The 26,667-nt window shown below is 39.6% G+C and overlaps 2 protein-coding genes across 5 annotated transcripts; one reads left to right on the forward strand and one right to left on the reverse strand.

Annotated features, from left to right (window-relative positions):
- Window positions 1-5,630: 5,630 nt before the first annotated feature.
- prlhr2a (prolactin releasing hormone receptor 2a) lies at window positions 5,631-10,818 on the forward strand. 3 transcript variants are annotated; one of them, XM_051422431.1, is made up of 3 exons: window positions 5,631-5,720; window positions 7,669-8,149; window positions 9,082-10,818. In XM_051422431.1, the coding sequence occupies exons 2-3, from the start codon at window positions 7,689-7,691 to the stop codon at window positions 9,716-9,718; spliced, it is 1,098 nt and encodes a 365-aa protein (XP_051278391.1). In that variant the 5' UTR covers window positions 5,631-5,720; window positions 7,669-7,688; the 3' UTR covers window positions 9,719-10,818. The 3 variants fall into 3 exon arrangements, with proteins under 3 accessions (XP_051278391.1, XP_051278390.1, XP_051278393.1); XM_051422430.1 differs by having other exon boundaries at window positions 5,651-5,724; XM_051422433.1 differs by lacking the exon at window positions 5,631-5,720 and adding an exon at window positions 7,427-7,498.
- Window positions 10,819-10,942: 124 nt separating this feature from the next.
- On the reverse strand, window positions 10,943-24,774 carry rab11fip1a (RAB11 family interacting protein 1 (class I) a). 2 transcript variants are annotated; one of them, XM_051422118.1, is made up of 6 exons: window positions 24,052-24,774; window positions 17,415-17,851; window positions 16,354-17,278; window positions 13,361-15,133; window positions 12,906-13,011; window positions 10,943-12,537 (listed from the first exon to the last, which is right to left on the reverse strand). In XM_051422118.1, exons 1-6 carry the CDS (start codon window positions 24,399-24,401, stop codon window positions 12,337-12,339), a joined length of 3,792 nt encoding a protein of 1,263 aa, XP_051278078.1. In that variant the 5' UTR covers window positions 24,402-24,774; the 3' UTR covers window positions 10,943-12,336. The 2 variants fall into 2 exon arrangements, with proteins under 2 accessions (XP_051278078.1, XP_051278079.1); XM_051422119.1 differs by lacking the exon at window positions 13,361-15,133.
- Window positions 24,775-26,667: the final 1,893 nt, after the last annotated feature.

Genomic DNA, 26,667 nt, shown 5'->3' on the forward strand with positions numbered 1-26,667 from the left:
AATGTGTCGCTTGGTTTCCAGTTAATGTTTCAGCATTACCTGTGAGTCATATTTAAATTTATGACAGACAAGACTGGACCACAACTATAGTTAAAACTTGAGTATCCCAAAAGATATACAAATAGGCCAATATGAATAGTGTGAACCATAGAGACAATGTTTTATATACCAACATTTCAAACACTAGGTTTAGGCATTTTATCAGATATAAATATTGAAAACATATTGAAATGCTCCTAAATATATGAATTAGACACTATTACTCAAAATTTGGCCATGGCATTTCTTATACCACATTCAAATGGAATTTATGAATGGTAAATCTTGTGATGAGCCTTTGCTATCGCTGTATGGATGCATGCAAATGGGTGAATGTGGCATGTAGTGTTAAACTACACTAGGAGTGAGTGTCATTGCCACTATAGTTTTTCCCACACACTCCACAGCCTGTTCTCATTCCCATGCTGTCAAATACAGACGCATGTTAGATTCAACTAAATCCTACACACTGGTCCTTTAAAAAAGCCATCAGTTACAACTTTTAACAACTAAACATTTGACAAAGAGCCAAAGTGGTAGCTTACCCATTTTAGTTGTCAGTCTGTCCGTCTATTATCAGGTAAAATTTACATTTTAACTACTTACAAAACTGATGACTTTCCTCAGCAGCACTTTTTTGTTTAGCATGTAAATTACTACTGTTTTGTTTTTGACAAGCAGTGACATGCTGTTGAAGGAGTAATCACATACCAGATAGCTGTCTAAATAATATTCATTGAACTTTGTCTTGTCTGAGCAGATCCCTGAATTGTCACAGCAAGATGCCAATCAAGGTAGAAAATCTAGGACACATGGAGTACCACTGAGTGGACACAGAGCAGCTTTATTATTGTCAGAGGAGTAAATGACTTCAGGTGTTCATCCACTGGCCTCGTCCTCCAGTGCAGAAAAAGATGTTCTGATTGACAGTGATCAGTGATTTGTCCCATACTGAGGTAACTAACGCTATTACCATCAAAAAAAGCAAGCCTACAACACAATCTGAATGACAATTATTGTCAAATTATTCCCTTGAAACATAATAATTCATTTCAAGTGGAGCAAAAATAACACAGGAATTATCTGGCCCTGCAATAATAGTAATTATAAAGTGCTTCGTTCATGCGTGCCGTTCGACTGAACTATGAAAAGCTTTTACAAAAGGGCCTCTTCTGATTCGGGGATAGGCCTATGAGATTTTGAATCTTTAATAAAGCTTTATTCAGGTTTGAGCTTTGGGTTCTATTCTGTAATATATTTACTATCTGTAAATTGGGTTTGTTGTCCATCTAATTCTGTTCATCTAGTAGCTGAAAGGTCATGTTTATGATTTTACAGTGTCGCTCTAAAATACTAAACAGGTTTGCATTAGGTTGTAAAGCATTATCATCACTGTGTCATTTTTATTCAGATGTAACCTGATTCTGACCCACTCAGTTTGTGAGTCTACCAGTAAATAACAGCTGTGCTTGAGGGACATATTTCTATAGCTTTGGCCATCAGTTATAATAACATTAACAGGCGTCCAGGGGGGCAATTGAGCATTTTGTTAACAAATCAGTAGGTTGACAATATCATCCAGTCCGACTAAAACTAAATAGCTTTTTTTGTCTGCTTCAAGCATATATTTCTGCTCTGTATATCACTTGTCTTGTGTTTTTCTTTGCTAAAAAAAATCAGAAACCAAAAGAGAAAATTGGTTTCCTGATGGTGCCCCCTAGTTTTGAATTGAGGGACACCACTCCAGCCAGCTGAGACAAAAATACTTTTACTTTACTAATACTTTTTCCCTTTTTTATGGAAGCCCTAAAGGGCCATGCATTCATACATTTTATTTCCTCCGTTTTAGTGTGCTAAAAGTCACGCCAGCTTGCTAACAATCTATCGACATATCTATCTAGTGGGCTAGATGTGTGTTTCACTGGTCATTAAAGCCATAATTCATGGGCATCATGAAAAATCCATAGAAAGATTTCAAGTGTTTAAAGCAGTGGTTCCCAACCAGGAGGACTACTCCCCACTAGGAGTCGCGTAGCCTTCATTTTAAGGGGTGTAGGAAAACACAGTAGGCCTATATTCCAGCATTTCAAACACTGAATTTGTCAAAAGAGAAGCCTTTAAAGTATGTATGCTTATTAAAAAAGAAAAGAAAATACATAATACAGACAGAGAATTATATAAAAATATCAGGAAAACTCATCTCTGATTACTATTCTAATGAAATAAACTGCTCAAAATGTATCCAAATCTCTGGTTTTACTCAAACGTTATTGTGTTGTCAGTTTTTATCTACTGTTATTATTATGTAATGCGAATGATCCATAAAATATGTCACTTTGTTGGGGGTCATCTGCTCAATGATAGAAAAGGAAAAAGGTTTGGTCCTTTAAATCAGTGGTTTGGTTTGCTCATTCTGGGCTATTGTAGAAACATGGCTGACTCAGTGGAAGGTGTCCAGTAGCGGATGGAGATAAAAACCACTCAATCGAAGGTAACAAAACCACGATTCCTATATTCTGGTGAATATACACTAATGAAAACATATATATGAATAGAAGTTGAGCTCTGCCACCTCTGTGTATTGACTGCAGTGTGTGTTCACCATAGGATGTGATGATCCTCTCAAATGGATTGAGTCAAAATAATTATAAGTGAGACTTAGAGACTATATGACAAGACAGAGTCTCATACATTTTGCAATAATCAATACTTACCAGTTATCTACAGGCTTTGCAGGTTAAATCATTAGACTCCAGTGTAAAGCTGCCTGCAGGTAGAAACCCAACATGGTGACTCATCCGGTCTTTGTATTTATTGTTTAGGGTTTGATGTTTCTTTACTCCTCACACTGTGTGTTTGGCCTTGAAAAAATACAATGCTCTCTGAATGCTGGGAACACTGTCTGGTAAATCATAAAGCTACAGTGTTGTTGTGCTGAGTAGCCTGGTGTCTATCACTTAACAGGGAGTCAGTAAGTTCTAGTTTGTGACCATGATTCCTCTGACATGGTTTGTCTTTATCACTGTGAGTTTATCTGTCTTATGTTTGGACGGCTGTAGCTCCGGAGGTAGAGTGTGTCATCCACTTAGGTTAAGGTTGGCAGTTTGATCCTTAAACAAGATACTGAACCCCAAATTGCCCCCGATGCTGTGCCATCTGTGTGTTGGCACCTTGCATGGCAGCCACTGCCATCAGTGTGTAAATGGGTGAATGTGACATGTTGTGTAAAGTGTTTAGAGGCGTGTGGAAGACTAGAAATTCTCAAAAACTGGTTATTGCTGTCCTTGACTTGAAATTGTTCTTATGCTCTTCAAGTTTAGTATTTTTTGTCCACACAATTCAGGCAAAAGTGCATCAAGTAGCTTGAAGCCTTTCAGAATGATTAAAGGATTTTTCTGTTTCAATATTTTTTCCAGGCATGTACTGTGAATCCTATGGTGTGAATCCTAGGTATAGTGGTAAATAAACAAAAGTCTGTTTGTTTTGTAACAGAGAAATCAGGCATATAATGTCAAACAGGATGACTGCAGCTCAACAGTATTGTGGTATTGATTTGTTGCAGGGGCACCACTGGAAAAGAGACATATGTGGGTCCTTGCAAAAATAAAGAATACATTAAAAAGAATTTGAAAAAATGCACGTATAAACTTGACAAAGGCAATACAAAGCCCTTGAAACTAGAAACACTTTCTAAAACCACACAGACAGGGAAACAAGCACAATTATCTACTGTGTACCATTGTAAGACCATGTATTAGTTATTAGCACAAACAATCAGACACAGGAATTAGTTGTTCCCTTTTTTGTGCTGTGTACCTGTACAGCACAAAGTATGACTAAAACCTTGCTCGCTGAAAAACATTAAACCCTTCAATAAACGTCAGACAAATGTCGGAACCAGTAGCAATAAAAGAACCAACTTAGAATTGTTTTATTAACTTGACTTAACAAGAAAAGGCAGTTCTGCTACATTAAAGTTGAAAAAAAAAACAGTCTTTTCAACAATTACGTATGCCTAGCTGCAAATCTCCCCTACAGCTCATATCTTCGTCTTTCCTAATTACATTTTTTGCTTTCGAAAGAAAACCCCTCTTTGCTGCTAATATAATTCCGACAAAGTTTCTAGAAGAAGTCCTTCGAGGGACAAGAGAGTAATAGTTTCCTGTCCTGATTCTTTCCCAATTTAAAGGTCCAGTGTGTAACATTTAGGAGTCTTTATTGGCAGAAATGGAATATAATATTCATGGTATATTTTCATTAGTGTATAGTCACTTAACTTTGTTACCTTAGAATGAGCCTTTTATAACTACAGATGCAACAGGTCGCCTTTCCACCTCGCTGAACTGCCATCTTTTTACAGTAGCCCAGAAGGGCGCTTTTCATGCCCACCATAGTTTTTACTTTGTGCTTGGAAGGAGAGGGTGAAGTGAATACTAGATGCCCCTAAATCCTACACACTGGTCCTTTAATTATTTGACCAACAATTTTGAGTCTGACTTTAACGACATGACACATTTTAGTCAGAAAATTGAGTGTGAATTGTATTTTTTTTCATTTGAACACAGCTTTTTTGTTGTATTTTATTGTTCTGTGTTTCGACCTATTCTGATAATGTCATGGATACGTTCTGGTTGGCTGAACAGATTCTGCTAACAGGGAACTGAGCTTTGGCTGCATGCAGGAAGGAGAGTGGGGAAAGTTAACCTCTATTCATTACAACCAAAGTCTTTTAGCTTTAAATGAATGCCCCAAAGCCTCAGACACACCGAATACAACTTCCACTGTGAATGTCACATCAGGAGGCCTGCTCATCTGGCTTCACACCAGGGTGTTCATTCAGAATCAATCCACTAATGCCAGCGTACAGCCATGCTTGTTTTGTCTCTGCCCTGGCTTGTTTAAGGAGAAACTGGGAGTCAGTTTGCACAAATGAAACACCATACCTACCAAGCTCCATCTCTGGCTGTCCTCCCCTGCATTGAGACATCACCTCACCTCCTTATCAGCCTGCCCCTTGGTCCCTTTTACAAATATTTGTGAACAGTGGAGGATGACAGTTCAAACATTAGAGCCACTGTGGCAGTGACATCTTCTGCATTAATCCACACAACAGTTTGACCTTTTTAGACATACATAAAAAGATGCTTATCGCTCGTTTGTATTAGTAATTCCAAATACTGGTCCTTTTATGGTTCCTTTGTATTGCTTTATAGCAGTCCCTAGGGATATTATAGTGAGCCCATAGAGGATACAAATGCAGAAATGAAAAGAAATGAAAGGATAGAACCAATTATAACTTCTGTATACCACATGGAAATACCTTGTGTATGATTTTTTGTTGAGGCTTTATATATTCTGAGGGTCCTTTCAGTCATCAGAGCTGTCAGTCAAGTTTAAAGATATAAAAGCGAGCCATCCCTCGTAACTGCACCTGTTGATGGCCTGGCAACGCACTCTTAACGCTTAAAAACGTGCCACATACGTAGTTACAATCCAAAGCTATAGTCCCACTTGAGGTGCCGAAGGGTCAGAGTGCGGGTGCGAGGCTGTAGAGCCGCTCAGAGACACATTTGCGTTCATTGTGTAAGAAGCGCGCATCTCTCCAGAGGCGCACAGAGGCTCCGCGCTGGATCTCTCCCGCACTCATACTCTGCATCTGAAAACTGAGAAATCAACACTCGGTAGGTATGTGTGCTACTTTTTTCCCCCCCAATTCGAGGGGTGAAATTGTTTTTCCGATACGATTCTGTGTTGAAATGTAAATCTTTTCTTTTTAAAGACACCTTTGAAGTTATTGTGCATGGTCGTTAGTTCATGCTACATCTCTTTTTTGAGAGACACAGCACAGACACAAGCTACAGTAAATCTTACTTACACTGATGGGTGTTTAATTAAGTGTTAAAATGTGATATCAGAATAATGCTGCCGCGATTTCAGCGTGTGTTTACTCTGCTCGATAGAAGAGATGCAGCAGTTGAGTTGGGAGCCCAAAAATCTAATCGGTGACTTGTGCATTTTTAATGCGTATAAATATATAATGTATTCTTGACAAAAATATCAAAAACAACGAGTGAATCAAATGTTGCAGTTTCATATGTCGGACTATACTAACTGCATTATTAATACTATAGCCTACATGCAATACTTAATTAATTTACTGTTCAGTCTATATCTGATATTGTCGCGTCAGTTCAGCTCACAACCAGCTGCGGAATCCTGCAGAGATGTGAGAGACGCTGTTCTGTCTCAGAGAGATTTCAGGGAGGATTCTTGATTAAACATGCTGTAAAATCAGTAGGAGCATATATGGAAATAATAGATTAAAGGTAACTTAAGAGATAGCTCTCTGTAAAAAAATATATGCTATTAAAAATCGACTAAAATCGAGAAATAAGTTTATTTTTTCTATGTCCAGTTCCTTAGTCTTTCTCATGGCTCTTATTCCGATGTCTCTTCTGGTAACTCTTAAAGTGCCATCTGGATAATTGTGGAGGTTTGGGACAATTTGGGTGAATCTGAGGCAGATATCTTCCTCCAGATACAGTAATAACTGCCCACTCTTTTCACAGAGATCAATATTTTTAGTCAATTCAAATGTTCCAACACCACAAAAAGGCTTTTACGTTAACTAGCAACTCTGAACAGTAAATTGAAAATGAAATACGTTTTTGATAAATGCGTCACTGCTGATTGATAGATTGATTTTATTAAAGTGTCCTGCACCATGTGATTCCCAGCACATTTGAACTCAGAGGACACTAGACAGCAGCAACAGCCAGGGTTGGCCATGTGACAAATAATAATGTACAGTTCCACAACCTCCAAAAGGGATTGTTTCATAACATTCAATTCCCATGACAGTCTTAATTTTCATGCATTTTCTATGTATCTGAAAAAAACTGATTGAAGAGCAAACTCCACATATCACCTAGTGAGTGAATTCATCACCATCACTCACTATTTATGGCAACTTCCTACAAAGCTGTCATATCTCCTTTACAATTGCTCTGTTTGGCTAAAATATACTTAAATTAAACCGAATTGGAAACCAACAACTGCCCAGCTGTGCACACAACACATGCAGATAGATAATAGTCCGGACCAGGTCTGAGTCATGCAGCAGTGTTTGCTTTAACATTCAGCATTTGTGTTGAAATAACTGAAAGGCACCTGACTGGCAGTGACAGAACAGCCTACATAATGCCTGGGTTATACTAAAGCAATAAGACTTAAAACAGAAAGATAGGAACACATCTCTGTAGTAGTTTTTAAATGTAGTTAGTCAAGAGAAATTTTATTTTATGTTCTAACAAAATAAAGTTACTGTCTGTAGTGAGTTTCTCTTTGGAGCTACACAGGACTGAAAATATGTCATCACAAGGACAATCATAATTGGTTAGAGGAACAGTGAATCTGCCTTTACACAGGATTATAATGAAAGGGAAAATTTCCACTGAAGGTAATTCAGTTCAAGTAATTCAGTAATTCAATTGACAGAAAACTGCATGAAGGTGTCTATAATAGTGGGGAACAAATGTCCATTAGTATTCAGCATACTCATGACTTGGCAGTGTTATATATTTTATTGCAAAATAAATTACATTAGTAATAATGATTTCACACCTCCAGATTGACATCAGCCTTTTGGGATGGAGAGCACAGGCAGCGGCTGGGCAGCTGAACTCACACCCCCGTGTGTGATGCATGAGGTGAACGGGAACGACACCGGTCAGGTCTTTGAGGTGGCACTGCAGAACGGCTCCTCCAAGCGCAGCCCCCAGTTTGTGGGTGTAGAGCTGCTGCAGTCCTTCAAGCTGCTCATCATTCCCTGCTACACTCTGGTGGCTCTGGTGGGCGTCTTTGGCAACTATCTGCTCCTCTATGTCATTTGCCGCACCCGGAAGATGCACAACGTCACCAACTTCTTCATCGGAAACCTGGCCTTCTCTGACATGCTGATGTGTGCTACGTGTGTCCCCTTCACACTGGCCTACGCCTTCAACCCACACGGCTGGGTCTTTGGCCGCTTCATGTGCTATCTGGTGTACCTCATCCAGCCTGTGACGGTGTACGTGTCAGTCTTCACTCTCACTGCCATTGCTGTGGATAGGTAAATCATACAGAGCCTGAGGACTGTGGACAGAATCTTAACATAAACCTCCCAGGGAAATTCTGTAGAACCTTATTTACATGCATGCTACATTTCACTGACAGTATAATGTGTCATTGATGAACAAAAGCAACACAGTGGGAGGTTTTCAGCTTGAGGCATTTAGGAGTGATGTACTTAGTCACTCTGTTATAAACTACACTTTAATAAAGAAATTATACAGTGCATTATTCACTATTTCCTGGAAGAAAATTGCACTAAATTGCAGCAGCAGATGCAAATGTGAGCACCTGGATGTAGTGGATTTTTATGCCAGCTCTCAAAATTACTAAACTGAGTTTCTAGGGCTATGGTTTACAAATGCAAGCATAATACAGGGATAACTGTAATAATTTGGGCCACAAGTCTTCTCTGAACCATCTCTCAAAGTCAGGTCTTGTATGACTCTAAATAGATATCCTTATCCTTTGGGTTTCTGCCTGGATGGAGGACAAAAAGGATGGAAGATGATGAATCAGACTATGTACTTTTCCCCATTGCTTAGGACTCCAAAGCTTTGTGCTCTTTGCAAGATATGTGCCAGAAACCCAAATCCTGCTTTGTCTGTAAACCTTGGTTTCAGTGGCAGAGCTGAATTCAATTCGATTTTTGTTCAAAGTTAAAAAAAATGATTCGTTTTGTTGGAAACTGTCATTTTGGCATTTCATTCTGAGGTCGTTTTTTAGGCTTTATTATCTGTGATGCTTAATAGCTGTACTGTCATTTGTGTGTTGATTGCTGTCGGCAAGCGATGACTTGTGAATACTATTCTTCTTTACTCATGCGATTAACTCATATTTGGCATGTTTCCACAATTTTTTCCCAACAGTTTAGAGAGATGCGTCAAATCAAACTGGTCAAATGAACTGAGGCTAACATCTTCTCTTTCATAGATACTATGCCACAGTTCATCCTCTGAAAAAGCGCATCTCAGTCTTGGCATGTACCTACCTTCTGTCTGGGATCTGGCTGTTGTCCTGCGGTCTGGTGGCTCCAGCTGTGGCTCACACCTACCACGTGGAGTTTAAGAACGAGGGCTTCACCATCTGTGAGGAGTTTTGGATGGGCCAGGAGAGGGAGCGGCTGGCTTACGCGTACAGCACTCTCTTCATCACCTACGTCCTGCCTCTGTCGGCGCTCTGTATCTCATACCTGTGCATCTCTGTCAAACTGCGGAACTGTGTGGTACCCGGCCACCACACCCAGAGCCAGGCAGAGGCTCAGCGCATGCGCAAACGCAAGACTTTTCGGCTGGTGAGCCTGGTGGTGGCAGCCTTTGGCGTCTGCTGGATGCCCATCAGTGTGTTCAACGTGCTGCGTGACATTGACATTGACCTGATTGATAAGCGATACTTTCTGCTCATTCAGCTGCTCTGTCACCTGTGTGCAATGAGCTCATCCTGCTGTAACCCATTCCTCTACGCCTGGCTCCATGACCGTTTCCGCGCTGAGCTCCGCAAAATGTTCACATGCCGCCGTCGCATCGGCATCTCGGCCAACAACTGTGCCACAGCCAGTGTGGTTTTGTGAAGCTTTTGTGTTTTAGGCTGCTGTTGGTTTGTGATCTTATTCTGGTGATGCAAAATTAGATAGGTGTCGATAGGTAGGATTCCTAAGTGTGTATGGTGATCCAGCTTTCACTCAAGGTAGCCAGTAATTCAGTCTTTAACACCTATAACATTGTTGGACTCCTTGTTCAAATCTGACGCCTACATTACCCACAATGCATCGATTGTTGAAGTCACATCATGAGTCAGTTTATCAGATTTCTCCAGGCGCCAAAAACCTGTATACAACTATTTTCACATATGCAGCAGTACTCCACAAGACCTGTAAACTGTAAATCCTGTTGTTCCCCTTTAACCCAGTCGATTGACCATCAACTGCCATGTGTGTTTGTACAGATGCAATCACACTGAGTAGCCTGCTTTTTGTAAACTACAAGATTTATTTAAATGTCTCTTTCACATGATGTCAGTTTATTGGTTGTTGTTGTATGAGTTCTTGTTGTGTAACCTATTTTGCTGTTCAGACAAACAATCGTTTTGCCAGATTGAAATATTGAAAGACTTCACAAATGAGGCATTTAAAATGATCATTAACAGATCTCATTTAAGGAGCTTAACCAACAATGTATTCTCTCAATACTTCTATCTGGTCTTTCTGTGGCTCTCAGCACCGGTCAGTTCATTCCTAATTATGGTCTAACAACTGGTCACTGTAGTTCCGCTAATTTTACCCATCCAGGACTAAATTCTGAATTTTTTGGGGAGTATTTTAAGCTGCGGAATTTATCTTCTTCGAAGTATTTGTGGCAGCAGGATGATGTATGTAGGATGGATGTGTCCGTTTATCATAAAAAGTGATCATGTTGTTTCCTGTTTTTTCATGGGATTTGTTGACAAACAAATATATATGTGTACAAATGTACAGTATTATAGAAATCATTTGCAAACTTGCGCCACTAATAAGATTAGTTGGTCTGAAAGCAGCTGTTGTGTACAATAAAACATGCTGTATATGTTTCCATGGCAAAATGTCTTTCTTATTCTTGTGAGAGCTACTCATATGTAACATAAGAAGGAAACTGCTAGGAAAAACACAAAACATGATGGCAATATAAACTGGAGTTGTTAATGCAACATGTAGCTTGTGTGTAATTCTTTAGATTAAAATATAATATACTTATATTTGTTTCAACATGTACACAATAAAATTGGAAATAATTGTAAGTAATTGCAGATACAAACAATCTGGTGAAATAATTAGTGTCTTTATTTAAAATAAAACCACATTTTGCTCAGCATCACTTCTTTCGGAAATCTTACATCAACTGTAGTATTATCATCGTGTCAGACAAACACTCGATACATCAGGCTGCACATTCTTTAAGCTCTCACTTCAGAAAAAGAAGAAGAGGTAGCCAACAACTGTCCATCCAGAAAATAAGACAGAAAAGTCATGAAAAAGGTTTTGAAGGCACAGGTCTGTACATGAAAGAATAATATTGCTATAATTTCTGCCAAGACATAACATAATATTGTCATATAATGGCGTTGATGCAGGGTTAATTCATTAGTGTAGTTCAAATACAAAGACAAGGCTGGTTGGTTATTATTGATTATTACTTTTTGATTATCTCTTGTTTTTCATTTTATAAATACAACACAAACACAGTTTGAGTCTGTACTCTTACTTGCATAATATTTCAAACTATGTGCACAGGCTAAATTACAACCACATGAAAGAAAAACACTTATAACTGTGTGGTTCACACACTATATACAGTACATAGTAGCTGCTTGCTTTTATTTATTGCTGGTTTTCTAAATAACACCTCTTTGAAGCAAAAATAGGCACAATAGCTTTATAAGGACTGGATGACCAGCTGACATTCGACTGTGGTGAGTAAAACATGGGAGGAATGTTGTTAATTATCCGATTTAAAAAAATACATGCCCGCCATAAGGATCAACAAAGATAATAAAAGACTGCAGTGGTGGAGTGAAAAGTCAATGTGCACTTGTTATATAAACAATATTAATCTTGACTCAACTCATGAGGCCATAATTCATAGTTTCGACCTGCAGAAATGCAGTGAATTAAACAATGTATTGCAAATATAGTCATACGAGAGAAATACTACATTCTTACCTCATCAAGACCATGCATTATTTTGGAATGGTTGTATAAGGTTATGTATATGATCATTCATCACACAGCAACAAGTTACACAAAACCCAGTGTAAAGAGTATAAAGGCCAGATAATAGTTTAAAAAACTCTGCATTATTAGTATATTAAATAAAGCTCAACCCAAGTTTCATCAAGTATGGTATATAAATCAAGATGTTGAATAATATGTTGTAATATAACAAGTTTTTTAAAGCAAATTCCAGTACCTTAGTGTCAAAACAAATACATTCATTTGCCTATATAAAGATTGTATTACTTGCTTGTTATTAGGTAATCACCAAATGTTATTACTTCAGAGACAATTTTCCAGCATTCTCAAACAAACTTGACTCTGAAACTAAAAAGTGCATATGGTAGTAGACCTTCATAGAGATCATGTCTTCTCAGTACCCAGTGACACCAGTACAAACACATACACAACAAACAGAACTGGGTCCTCCAGCAGACATTACCTCACACTGGCTTAGCGTTAAGAGATTGCAGGATAGTGGGTTTCTCGTCTATGACGCGGACCAGCAGGTTGTCTATGTACTCCTCCAGCTCGACGATTTTCGCGTCCTTCCTGGACAGGTCGGTTTGCTGCTTTACCACCAGTGTGATCAACTCTTCCTGCGTCAGCTGGGTGTAGGGTCCACTTTCCCCCGAGTCTGCAACCTGAGGGGAGTGAGGACAAGTGAATATAGTACAACTCTGTCTTTTGAGTGGAAAAACAAGGTATTGTGGACCTTTTGATAAGATTTTTTTGTCAAACTGCTATTCCCAAGATCAAAAAAGAACCTTCGAGCTAAATATTTAACATTTTCAGAGTTCAATGCCGCAAGATCCTTCACTGTGAAGCTGCCAGTTGTGACGGACATTATTATTATTTCAACTACAGAATATGTTATGGAACACAGATTTCATATAATGCCACCCAGAGTTCCTGCTGCAGGAAAATCCAATTAAGTTGTTGTGAGGGGATATGTCAATAAATCTGTTGGTTTGTTGGTCACAGTATGTCTTTTATGTCAAGATGATAGTACCTGAATCTTCCCTGGTGTGCTGTCCCGGACCTTAATCTCTTTCACAGCAGGGGTGCTTATGGGATGCTGGTTCTCAACTGAGCTCATGGGCTTCACAGGATGAGGCCTGTAAAGAAGGTGTATACATTGTTATAAAGCCCTGTAAGCTCTATAAAAGATTACTGCAACAAGTCTGACAATATTCTCAGAAGCTTCAAAGAAAATAATAAAAAAATAATATTAGAAGCAAAAGAGAAATGTTAAAAACATGTAACTAAGTGTTCTGCAAATCTTCCAAATCATACGGCCCAAAGCCCAATGTTCAGAATTAAACTCAAAAGGACAGCTGACAAGTGATCACAAGCTTCCAAAACAGTCACACCCAAGATAAACCCAACACCTTATCTGCCTCACATACAACAACAGCAGGCAGATGCCATGTACAAGGTCTAGATAATCACCCTGTTCAATCTCACCTGCGTGTTAAGGCTAGCCCACCTCCATTGCTATTCTGAGCACTGACAGGCTGAATGTCAGAGGGTGAGACCCATGCCCTCAAAGGTGCCTTTCCACCCGACAAACCTACTGCCTGAGATTCGGGTTCCTCCATAACAACCTGGAGGGGATCTGAGGAGGTTGAGGCAGAGGTTACAGTAAAAGGTTCAGCTCCAAATGGATCCTCTCTTCTATACAAATTGCTTGGAGTTTTCACTTCAGCTTGAAACTTCGGAGTAATATACTCATTTGTGGCATCTCTTGCGGAGAAGCCTTGATTAGCTGTGGTTATGTTTTTTTCTTGTTTATATGCGGGTTCTTGTTGAGACTTGACAGTCTTATTATCTGGGTGAGCTGAGGACGGAGGAATAAGTGTTCGTCTCTGTGAATTCCTTCTTTGGAAAGCAGGACCGACTTGCTTTGAATTTTCATCTTTTTCCCTGTTTCCCTGTTCCTTGTCATTGTGTTTGTTTGAATCACTGCCATTAAAACTTGCAAAGGGGTCGATTGGTTTCTCTGGACGAAAAATGTTATCGAGATCATCTGCTGTCATTCCCAGATCTTCAAGTTTCTGCTCTTCTTGTACATTGCCGGTAAAAAGGTAATCTACTTCTTGGTTCTGCTTTGGCTGTGCCCAAGGGTCTTTAGAAACAAGCTCAGTATTGGGGAATGGGTCAAACTCTGCAAAGTCCTCTGTTGTCTGCACACCTTTTTTGTCCATGCTGCTCATACTTGAATTAGATAATGTCTGGATGTTACTGTTCAGAGAGACTGCTGGTGTCCCTGCAGAGCCTTCTTGCTGTAAGGGCTCTTTGCCACTAACCCTCTGTCTGGGTTTGGCTGTGGGTGCCTCGTTGTTCACAGTGACTTGCATTTTTCCTTGATCAATCTGGCTAGTTGGTCTGGGTGCAGGTGGTTGCAATGCCTTCCTTGCTCCATCCCTAGACCTCACTGAGAGACTTTCTCTGTTTGAAGCATCAGTGTTCACAGGTCCTGGGACTGCAGACTGATTAGGACTCACAAGAGATTGATGGGCATTATTCTGGCTCTGTCTTTGACTGGAATCTGCAACTGATCGAGGGTGTGGAGTTGTGACTGATTTAGGGGGAGCTGGGGCAGCTACTCTTTTTGATGACACAGGTTTAGTCTCCTGAATCTGTTTTTGATAATGCCTCGTAGCAGGACTCTCCTGACGGAGTGACGATTTAAGACTGGGGTCAGGCTCCTCTGGGCCGTCCACACTCATCTCTGGACCCAGAAATTCAGGTGGACTAACCATTTGTCTCTGATTGACCTCAGCGATTATGTGGTCCCAACGAGTTTGCCCTTGCACTCCGTGTCTTTTCTGAGGAAATAGGGTTTCATAATCAGGGAGTGGTAGAGACAATTTTTTGTCTTGCTGCAACCCATCTACCTCTACGTATGCAGGGTTATTGATCTCTCTGACAGGAACGTGATTGCCTCCAGTTTGGGTCCCATAAACTGATTGCGAGGGTGGCAATGGGGCTCTTTTCTTCTTATCCGCCATGGTGGGTGAAGATCCCACAGAGGACAAATTCTCTACGCTGCCACGAGGGGAACCAGACGGGCTTTGACTTATGTTTGGTGGAGCCAGGGATGAGTGGAGGTTGTAGAAAGTATCAGGGGACGCAGATGGGACACTAGAGAGAGTGGACTCAGAGGTGGCTGGGGAAGGACACAGCTGACTGGGGGTTTGGGAGTCAGCGGGTTCAGACTCCAGAGATTGAGCCCATCTGCCAAAAAGTGAAAACAAAGGCCTACAGGTCAGTGCGACCATCACATCACCTAAAGTCATTTCCACCAATGTACAACCCGTCACCAATTTTACTAGCATCTCACATGTCAACAAGTGGGTAAACAAAAAATATGAAATTCCCATTTTTAGACCCACATAATGTAGCCCTTTGACAGTTCAATATATAACTCTGCACTAGACAATTCAACTTCTAATATTCACATGTCTTGCGGTTACTGTTTCTATTTTTAGCTATGACTTGCTCACAGTGGAAAAAATGTACACTGTCCAATACAAAAAGACTACAATGTCACATTTCTGCTGTAAAATGATCCTACTTAGATTATATTAGGTAGTCCTACATGGCATCAAAAGGTAAAAAATATCACAACAGAATAATACAAATGTTAAATTCCTAGGCTACTATGTTCCATCTAGAAACGACTCTTGAAAACAAGAACCACTGTTACATCAGTGGCAATAACAAGCGTAAGACCCTTACCATAGAGATTCACATATAAAAAATCCAGTCCAATCTAGTCCACAAACATCTATGACAAATGTAAAAATAAGATACAACCACCCAAGACTTCCACAAAGAAGGTAAGACTGTGTCGCAGTCACTCCTTAAGAGCTCTGTTCAGTCCACTACCTGTTTCACAACATCTTCACCAACACAAGCCACACCCAGATTCTCATCTGTACAAAGACCAAACTGGTCGGACAGGTCCATCAACCGTTGGGTGGAATTCAGAGTTTTAGTAATTCAAGACAGTCACATGGTTGGGTCAACGTGAACAGAAACAGGACAGAAAGGTGTGAAATTCCCAAGTTTCAGTGTTGACACTCAGACATGGTGTAGGGATAAACTTGATCATCACAAGGTGTTTTGGTTCTCTTAAATAACAGTTCTCCCTTATATGTGCCTCTTACTTGTGCGTGGATAAAGAAGCAACAAAAAGCACTCTTTCAAAATTTTTTATTTTTTTCAAGTTAAAATAAAATGCGCATACCACCAAAAAGGCAACTGCATGTGTAGTTTCAATTGTGAGGCAGTATTCAAATTCCAGTCAAGCAAGTCTAAGAATAGTGTGACTGTAAGCAACCAATAGCCTCTCCAGTGACATAAACACTGACATAACAGTAACATAAGTACATAACAGTACAGAGTAACTTGCTGAGAATATAATGCAACCAAATGAGAAGAAAAAGGCCTACCTGGGTTTGACTGCAGACACTTTAGCGGTGCGGTTGAGGAAGACCATGGCAGAGGGTGTTTGTGGGTTGCGGCTGGATTTTTGATGATCAGCTGGGCTTTCATTAGTGCTAACAGGAGGATCTGAGCTGAGGGGGATGTCCTCAAACGGGTTGGTGGAGTGGTGGGAGATCGGTTGATCAGGATCTCTTGAGGGGGGTGCTTGTGTTGGGGGCTCCTCTTTAGTAGGTTCCTGTACCTCCTCCTTTTTGTCCTCCTTCTTTCTGATCATTCCAAACAGAGAAGACAGCCTGTCGCTCATGGACGCCTCCTCCTGTCGTTTCTGTTCCTCTACTCTGCGACGCTCCTCCTCAAGCCTCTGGGTTTCTGCTGCTTCCAGCATCCTGCGTTCTTCCTCTTGCTTTCTTCTCTCTTCCTCCTCCTCCCTCTGTTTCTTCCTCCTTGTTTCATCCTCAAGGAAGCGTTTCTTCCTCTCCTGTTCCTCTTGGTATCTGCGCTCCTCTTCCTGCTGCAGTCTCTTGGCCTCTGCCTTGTATTTCTCCTCTCCCTCCAGCCTCTTGGCCTCTGCTATGCGCCTTGCTTCTGCCTGTCTTCTCGCCTCCTCCTCTTGATGGCGCTGTTGCTCTAGTATTGCCCTATCTGGAGACTCTATCTGTAGGGAAGGGACAGGTACAGTGATAAAGGAATCTGCATCAGAGGTGTGTTTGCGGACATCCTCCACAGATCCTTGGCCTGAGCTGTTCAGACTGAGAGTAGATCCACTCTTGGACTCCTCCTCTGTGTATACATGGCTGCCGTTGATGCACAGGTTGTTCAGGTCACTGGCGCTCTGTTTGGAGCGACCCAGTAGGGAGAAAGGACCCTGAGACACCTTGCTGTCAGAGCTGCCTGTTCGCTTGTGTCCCAAGAATTTGAATTTCTTTTTAACTGTGGGAGGAGAGAGAGTGAAGCATGGTGTTATTGTTAACATGCAAAGTACCATTACATACGTTGCACTGTGCAGCGGAGGAAAGACAGAACTGTCAACATACAGTACACACTGAGTATAGAGAGATTAAGTTACCTTCAGGGGAGTCTACATTGAGGCCAGATGAGCGGCTGCCACTGAGAGATGAATTCTTCTCGGGAAGAGTGCCCAGTGTAGACATGGACTGCGAGATGTTACGCTGCAAGTTTGATTTGGGAGCAAAGAGCGTTTTGAGCTTAGATTTCTTTTTCACTCCTGGAGACTGATTGAGTGACTGTGAATCTGCCTCAGCGTCACTGTCCGTGAGGACCTGGCTGACAGAGGGAACAATAGCTGAGGCCGAATCAGAGAAGCCATCCTTTTTCTTCCCACGGACTTTGTCTTTCAGCTTGGAGATGCGGGAGCGAGGTTTGTCCTGCATAGAAAGGTCAAACATGCTAGCTGACATGTTGTTTCTCATAAATTGGATATCTAGCAGCACCTCTCCTCGCGCCTTGTCCTCTTTCCCAGTCTTGTCCACCAGCTTGAACCAACTGCAAATGACAGACAAAATGAATCAGATGTTTAAGATGGAAGTTTTGCAAGATCATAGGAACTTTCTGAGAATAAATGACTAAATTTTGGACATATTTTCCATTACACTGCAATAAACCCACATTACATTCAGGTAATTTAGCCTCATATTCACCCTTCAAGGCTTATTTTACAAAAAAAACATGGCAATAGAGTGATAACTACCTAAAAACTGTATGTAACAAGTTGATTTGAACATGAAATAACTGAAATAACTGAAATTTTTTTGCAAGTTGCAAATACAACAGTGGTAAAGAACATTTTCTGATACAGCCACGATGATATTTTTAGATGAACTGATTAGTTGTTTGACAAAAAATAATCGTCAACATTTCTGATTAGTTAATTTAAAATCGCTTTTTTCCAATTTGCCATGCTTTCAGAACATGTTAATTAATTAGGTGTTTAACCAAAAAAAGAATGAATTGATTTATAAACATTAAAACTTATCTTCAGTTCCAAGCTTATTTAGTCCACTGTGCTCAACTTCTAACAAACACTAAACCAGATCTGAAACAATTAATGGATTAAACAATTAGTCAATAATTAATTTAAATAGTATCACACTGTTGATCAGACAAAACAATTTGAAGACATCACTGTGGGCTTTGGACTCAAATTTCTGTACAAACCAGCCATTTACTGATTAATAAAGAAATTTAACAGATTAATCAGTAATTGAAATAATCATTAGTTACGGACTAACACTGCTAACATAAGTCCCTTTAAATCTTAAGTTCAACTGTGTTGTTAGTGTTCCTACAAACCCAAAAAGTCGTGTCGTATAGGTTCACTTAAAGTGGGATTAAATGAGGTTAAACGCAAGTTGAATTAAAACAAATTCCCAACACACTGTAAATAAATCCCCAGTATAAATGCATTAGTGCCTAATAGCTTTGACGTTACATGTTTCAAATCAGCCGGGGTTAGTCTGCTGTGTCTTGTTAGACCCGAGACTGATAGGTATCATTAACCAGCGTACAGCTTGTTCCAGTTCCTGCTGGGCCAACCATGCCAACCACAGATAAAGCCTGACAATTACAGCTTTGTTCATGCTCCCGCCTCATGTCCTCTCTGTTTTACAGGATCAGCACTTATTGTCTGCAAGGGAGAGGTAGGAGTGTTCTGGAGAGCCCTTTCTAAATCCACGCCAAAACAAGCCATTAGTGCCATTACATACAGACGCTTTATGATTGTATAATTGAAGTCCTGCTATTTTTAGATGTACCAATACTGTAGCAGAAGTGCCCATTATGTCAAGCCTTTCCCCTTTTGAACTCTTTTGTTCCACAGCAGAGCCCTCCAACTGTTTCACTTATTATTTTTACAATTGATCACACATTTCACTACACCCAGTTCTCTTTTTCAACACTGTTCAGATAGTTCTCTTTGCCGGCATGCAGCCCAGAGCAACTGTTAATCTCACATCCAAAATGCAATCATGCAACCCAAACACTTCCTACACACCTCAGGATCAACCCTTATACCAAAACACTCATTTGTCTGCCAACAGAAATACCTTGTCACTCACTACACAATGACTAAAACATCCCCACAACAACAGGTAGCATTATCACTATTGACTTTGAGGCATCTTTTATTTATTTACCATAAACCGAGATTCCATTACAACAAAAAGAAGAGCTACTTTACAGTATGTCACAGAAATAAATGCTGCAATATCCTTAAATAAGCTTTATTTTTTTACCAATTTTCCAAGTTGACAAAAGGAAGCTAAAGTAATTCCAGTAATGCAATATAAAACTATTCATATTCACTATACATATGCTTGCATTAGGCCTCAAGTTCACACCTTGTGTCCTCACTTGCAAAACACCTGGGAAAGAATCTTTTTCGATCCCTGACAACCTTCTTCAGATAGGTCCAGACATCCAGCATTCACTGCATCCGAGACGGACATGTGGCTTTTTTAATTCCTCCATGGGGTTGGAGACTTGAGAGATGGGGTGGAAGGAAAAGTGAAGTGACACCATCTTGGAATGGACTATAAAACCACTCAATGACTGGAAGAGATTGGTGAGATGCCACACAGTCCAATAAAATTACAACAGCCTCAGTCGCCCCCTTTTCCTCAGCTGGTACAAATCTTACACTGAGGTCATCGAGGAAAGAGAATATGTGCAATTAAGTGTTTATGAATTCTGTTTTTATTTCTTCTAAGCTGTAGATAAAGCAACTACAGTAAAATAGGATAATTTTGTGGTTTTGAACATAAATTTAACAAAATGTACAAAAGCATGCAAACATGTACAAAATGGACTGGTAAATAGTGCCGGGTAATATACCAGATGAGTTTTAATTTCCCGTACAATATGAATTTTTCACATATAGCCATACTAGTGCATAACTGAAACAACTGTTGTAACTTCAATAGGCAACAATATTATTTTTGCTGCAATGTAGCGCTACGTTCAAAGCAAAGCTTTGCAGCGTGTATTCAGGGGAGCTCTTCTTATTAGCAATTCTAACTTTATAACTCAACAATTAACAACAATATCTCTTTGAATAGTTTGAGTATTTCAGGTCAGTTTAAAGTGTTTAAACAACAATTTAAAAAAAAAACTTTTGAAAGGAAGCACTGTTTAAGTTGTTGGCATATTTATCTAGTTGAATTTTGTGTCAAAGCAATGAAAATCATTTGTAGTTTAGTCCACGCTTATGTTATGCTGGTAAGTTTTGAAAAAGTGAAGTGTAGAATAATATAACTGTAAAAGGATGGTGTGACATTAACCAGACAGTGATCTGCAGTTCATGTGGAGTGCTGCAGCTTTCATTTCAGTGTCTTACACTGTAGCAGACGTCCAGCCAGGCTCTTCTAAAGGATAAACAGTCAGGAAACAAGCATGGGAGTGAACCAACATTCCTCAAACACTCTCCAACATGCAGGGAGGTGCTGTGCAGTACGTGATGTAATGAAAGTTACACTGAGCCTAATTCAAACATCCCTCATTTCCCACCCTTAACTGAGCAGGCCAAGACAAACAATCACTAACTAAAGTCCTAGCACAAGGGCACAGAGATCACGCTTTCTCACGCCTTTTAAAGAAACTGCTGGTTGTTCTCGTCTTGTCTATTGCGGCAGAGAACGCACTTTAGTTGACTGTACAGAGACAATGCGTTGTTATGTTTACTAACAGACTGACAGGGTGTACATGTTCAGTTCTGTTACCATAGGACTAAAGAGCCGTGCCCGATGCACGCTCTAGCCGGTCCTGTGGGACAGGTTCCCTAGGTTAACTGTCAAGGGCATGTCTAATGATTAACAGGGGAGCCTGTATTTATCCTCTGCGTCGACACCAGAGTGGATTCAGCCAAATAAAACGAAGGGGGTCAATACTTCTCCAAAATATTGGTTTAACACTCACTAACACCAGCTGCATTTGAATGGTTTTGTCAGGTAGTAACATATAAGTAAAAAATCTCATTAAAGCCACTTGCAAGGAGATCATATTTTGTTTAATTTTCTGAAGGTGGTTAGCGTGTTTGCCTGCAGGAAAACAACACTACAGGATGGGATATTTTTAGTGTCTTTGTTTACAAAATAAATATTGTGGCTCTGGTGTCTGAACAAATGAACCTGACTCTGGAAAACTGGCTTTGCAACAGTTGGAACTAGCCTAATACTGTACCTCAAAAACTATTCTGATAATAGATTAGTTGTATTTTTCAAGCAAAAATGCCAAACAGTCAGTAGTATAAGTTTCTAAATGTTGAGTGTTTGCTGTTTTTTGTTATGATAAGTTATTGTAAACTGAATATCTTTAGTCTTTCTTTAGTCTTTATGACTGGGGTAAGTTTGCAGCATTTTCTGATGTTTATATACAAAACAAATAATAAGAGTAATCTAGTAAATAAGCAGCAGATCAGTAATTAAGAAAATAATCATTAGTTCCATCCATGAAAATTATCCATTAGTGGTAGAACTTTATCAATTAATTTTTAGAAGATCCTTTTTGAATTTAAATTCCTTCATTTCTAAACACCTGAATGTAATATAGAACTATTTTTTATTAAAATAGATACCAAGTTATTCACCTATTATTCTATTATTTGTGACAGTAAATGAATCTACTGTATTCTCATATAGACTCAAATCCTAATAGGCCCAATAACCTAATTTCATCTTGAACACACTATTGTACGAGAGGCAAGCAGAGCTTCCTTTCAGGAGAATAACAAAGTGCTCAATGTCACATCCCGTATCAGCATCACAGTGGAGCAGGATAGTAATCGAACACCACACGCTTCAAGGCGAAAACAGTGACATCCAATACCCAGCCTGCATATTGGGTCTTCAGACGACAGAGGGAAGAAGCCAAGCGAGGAGAGTGAAGGAGTACAGACTTGGAAAATAAAGTGCAAGGAATGAACTTTGCCTTTTAAAGTGCAAAAACGTACTGAGCAAACACAAGATAAGGTTTCAGATATGATGGTACAATAATCAGGTGAGTGAGGTCATCCTAGTGCTTTATCAAGGCTGCCCTTGTTGAGTAATTACTTGGGAACTCACAACCACTGCATCACTCAGTCTTTAACAAAGGTCAAAATAAAAAGGCCACATTAGGAAAGGTTAACTACTGTAGTACTTAACTTAAAACGTCACTTACATAAGAAGGGAGTGTATATCCCAATTCAACACTAATGCAGCTTTTAATTTTTTAAATTTCTTGTTACACCCATGTTACACCTATGCAACGTCAAACCACAGATGTCATCCTGACTCATGTAACATATCTGGGTGTGTGCAGACGTATTGTATGCTAGTAAATAGCCCTGAAGAATGTGCAGGATTAACATCAGCAATGTGAGAAAATGATTTCCAGCTCAGCCGCCGTCACAAAACTGGCAGTTGGCAGAGTTGATAATGGCGTCGCACCAAGTTATGAAGTAAAAGTGACAGCTAAATGTTAGGGCTGGTCCAACAGAGGGGGAGAAGACAAAGGGAAGTGCCAATATTAGAATCATCCTGGACTGTTTTCGCAATATCTCCATAGTTTCTGCTTTTCCTCTCAGACGCTGATAACAGGGGGGAGGGGAGAAAGTTTCCATAACAATGTTTTAATGTGAATAGCTCGCTTTTTTAATGTATTTTGTGACCTGTTTAACATGGCCTGTATTTTGAGTATACACAAAAGGTGTCATAAAAAAGACTGCATAATTCATTTGTGTTTCTATTGGTCTCTGAAACTAGACCTGATTAGATGGACAAAACTCCTGATGGCCAGTATAATGTAGAGTAAACTCAAGGGTTAATTTGCACAGTTAATGCATATGTGCAAATCAAGGAATTCTATAAAATGCTTGATTACTTAAGACACTGTATAACTACAAAAATGTAGAGGAGGTTAAGTTGTTTTGGGGAGAGGGACACCTAAAAGTGTCCTAAAAACACCTAATTTAAATAAGTCTTTATTACCTGTCTGCTACACATAAAGATCAACAAAATTCAACCACTGCTTATGTTAAAGAAATCGTAATGAGTTTCATATTTCACAGCCACAACAACAAATTTAAGATATATTTGCTACCAGTTTAGCACCAATTGTTTAGAGGGGCCATTTAAAGTCTGCTTAGCAATGACAACTTTTACAAAAGAGTTTTGCAATATACATTTTGGCTCAAGTTTATCAATAAAACCCAGGAACATGGGGGGAGGGGCGACCTAATGTTTGTTTACCCATCCATTTTCTGCTGTTTAACCAAGCTTTTAAGTTGATTAAAGTTGTACGATGTAGCCTGAAGTCGTGCATTGTAGTTATATTATGTTTGCAGAGACATTTAAGGGTGATGGTGCACTGTAAATAAACTGGAATTAAGGTTATTATTTTTCAAAATGTGTCTTATAATGTTTAAATCATCCATTTTCTGCAGTTTAACCAAGCTTTTAAGTGGATTAAAGTTGTTTGATGTAGCCTGAAGTCGTGCATTGTAGTCATATTATGTTTGCAGGGACTTTTAAGGGCACTGTAAAAAAAAACTGGAATTAAGGTTGAAGCTGGACTTAAAGGAAAATAGGAAAAATCATTCCTTGTCTGAACTCGTGTAAAAATAACTTCCCAGGGGGGAAACCCCTAACCGTAATATGAATCTTAATCAAATGTCGTGAGTGAGTTTGGCCCACATTACTGTTGCCACTTACTCTGTCTTTTTGTGAGACTTGTTGTCATGAAGATCCAGTAAGTTCACCACAGCCTGACCCAAGAACTTGTCGAGCCCCACTTGAGCTCGGTGCATTACAATGATATAGAGAGTGCAGCGTTCAGCGTTGCCCGGGTGGAAGAGCGGCAGGTCAAACGAAGCCTCTTCTTTCCACACCGGGGCGATACTTTTCTCAGCCACAGAGGTGGAAAACTTGTCTTTGGCCACCTGGATGATGGCGTAGGCGTCGTTGGTGCCATTCTTGCCCTTCACACGCAGACTCCGAGCCTGATGCACCGTTACCTGGACACTCGTCGGGAACCACTGCTGGCTCTGGTCGGCCAGAGACATCGCGGAGAGTCCGTTAAGCTTTACCAAAAAGTTAATCCGAATTGTTTTATTAAAATGTCTTACTACGTAGGGGTGTTGGTTAACCCTTTACCGAACTCCTTGTTTTCCAGCTTCGGCGTCCTCTGCGGCTGGTTTAGGTTTACCTAGCTTGACTTCAGGAAGCTCGGTTTGATGTCGTAATGCTTCTCCCTTCTCTTCGTAACGTTATATCCACGCCTCTAATTACACATTAACACTCGGTTAACCAACTTAACGCTAGTACTAGCCTGTGTAACCCAACCAGGACATCACTGCCGTACGGTTAATTCCTTTAAGAGGCTTTCATGAAACCACGAACCCATGTACAACAATTTACTTCCCTGATGTTACGAGTCCCCGCCCATACTCTACATATTGCTGCCTGATTGGCTAATATTTCTGTCCGTTTTTCGATGTTCGTCTGTGATTGGACGGTGGAGGAGGAGAGGAGGGGGGGGCGTTGCGACATCGTGGACCGTTAAGTAGCACTGTCAGATACTGATCAGGAATCAGTTTATCCAAGCAAAAGTCATGGAAGACTTCAATGGGACAATAATTAACACTGAACTGAGTCCAGTGATGATAATTTATCACTAAAATGACTTAAATTCTTATGGCTTAGTCTGAGGTTTCCTTAAAAATATATTATCGAATTAAAGAGAGATTTAAAAAATATCATATTAACTGCAGGGAATTCAGTTATAATAGCCAAATAGATATGAAAATCTTCCTTTTTCTTACTGAGAGGAACGTTTTGGCAAAACAAATCTGATAAAATGATGGTCTTATTTGTTTGAGGAAGCTCAGGGAACAGTATCAGGTTATGACTGATAACATTATAAATAGTGAGTCATCCAGAGCAAAGCAGGATGCAATCTTTTATCTCTCACTTCCATCTTAGTATTGGGACTTGATTTGCCCACAAGGCCTTCCTCGAGAAGTGCAAATTGATATATAATAGCTGATCATTACTGGGGCAAAAAACAAATTGTTTCATATCAACACATTTTCAAGGCTTTTCATGGCCTTGTATAGTATGTAAAATAAACAATGTTTCAGTAAGAGAGAGGACTGGGATATTTAGCACACTTATAAATAATTACTGTACTTTCCTGTACAGTTTTGGATCTTTCTATATTCATCCTTATCTTTATTTATTTATATTTTGAAATATTATTTATAATAATAATAATAATAATAATAAAAATATATTTTTGTGTGATTTCTATGCACCAATGCACCAAAACAAATTCCTTGTACATGTAAAAACCTTACTTGGCAATAAACCAATTCAGATTCTGATTCTGATTCTGAATTAAAAATTTGAATTATTGACAGTGGCTCCATACTTCATCAACATAGCATGTATTTTCTCACACATTAGATAAAAAATCAGTAAGATTATTTTTTAAAACGTGTCTTATAATGGTTAAATAAACATTTTGTTTGTCTTGCGTACAAAATCAGAGTTAGTGATACAGTGGCAAAGTCAAGATTAGATATAGGTAACTCAGCCGTGGCCATAAAAGAACGTGTACACAGGTCACAGTATCTACACCAGATACATTAAGTACCTGAACAGACTGACTTCAAAATTACAAGACAAGTCTGTCTTAATATTTATATTTGTTTTTGATGAGAAATTCAATATAAATCTGTCATGGAATAGAAGATCATTTTCATTATTTATATCCTGACTACATGCTGCGTGGGGCTGATAAAAAAAAAGCTCATACTTCACACAGGACATACAAAAGTATGCACACCAGACTGACCATATTAAAACACATAACAGTAGCAACATACAGTATGTGAGTCTCTGGATTTCATGAAGACTTCCTCCAGAAGAACAATGGGAAACAGCTGTGATGAGGAGCTGCATAGTAGAAACACTATTTCCTGTTAATGTAATGTCCTGAATTGCAAAGGTTTCAAACTGTCTAAAAAATAGAAGTTCAGCTTAGTAGTTGGAAATCCACATAAATGTGAAGTCATTCAAAAAGCTTTGATCTGCATGCTGTGAGGTTTTCTGTGAAAAGTATTTTGTGGTTACTCCTTTGAGACCTTTTAATACCAATGCCTCTGAAATTATAGTTAGATGGTTGAGTAAGTCAGCATGGGTTGGATGAGTTTGTCATTGCAAAACCTGTGTGATTTTCCTGACTTACAAAACTAACACATTTCTAATCCCTGACAATGACTGAGAAGTTTCTCTGCCAACCAGGAGGGGGCAGCCATTCATGCATGT

Source organism: Dicentrarchus labrax, unplaced genomic scaffold (assembly GCF_905237075.1).
Source record: "Dicentrarchus labrax unplaced genomic scaffold, dlabrax2021, whole genome shotgun sequence".
NCBI lineage: Eukaryota > Metazoa > Chordata > Actinopteri > Moronidae > Dicentrarchus > Dicentrarchus labrax.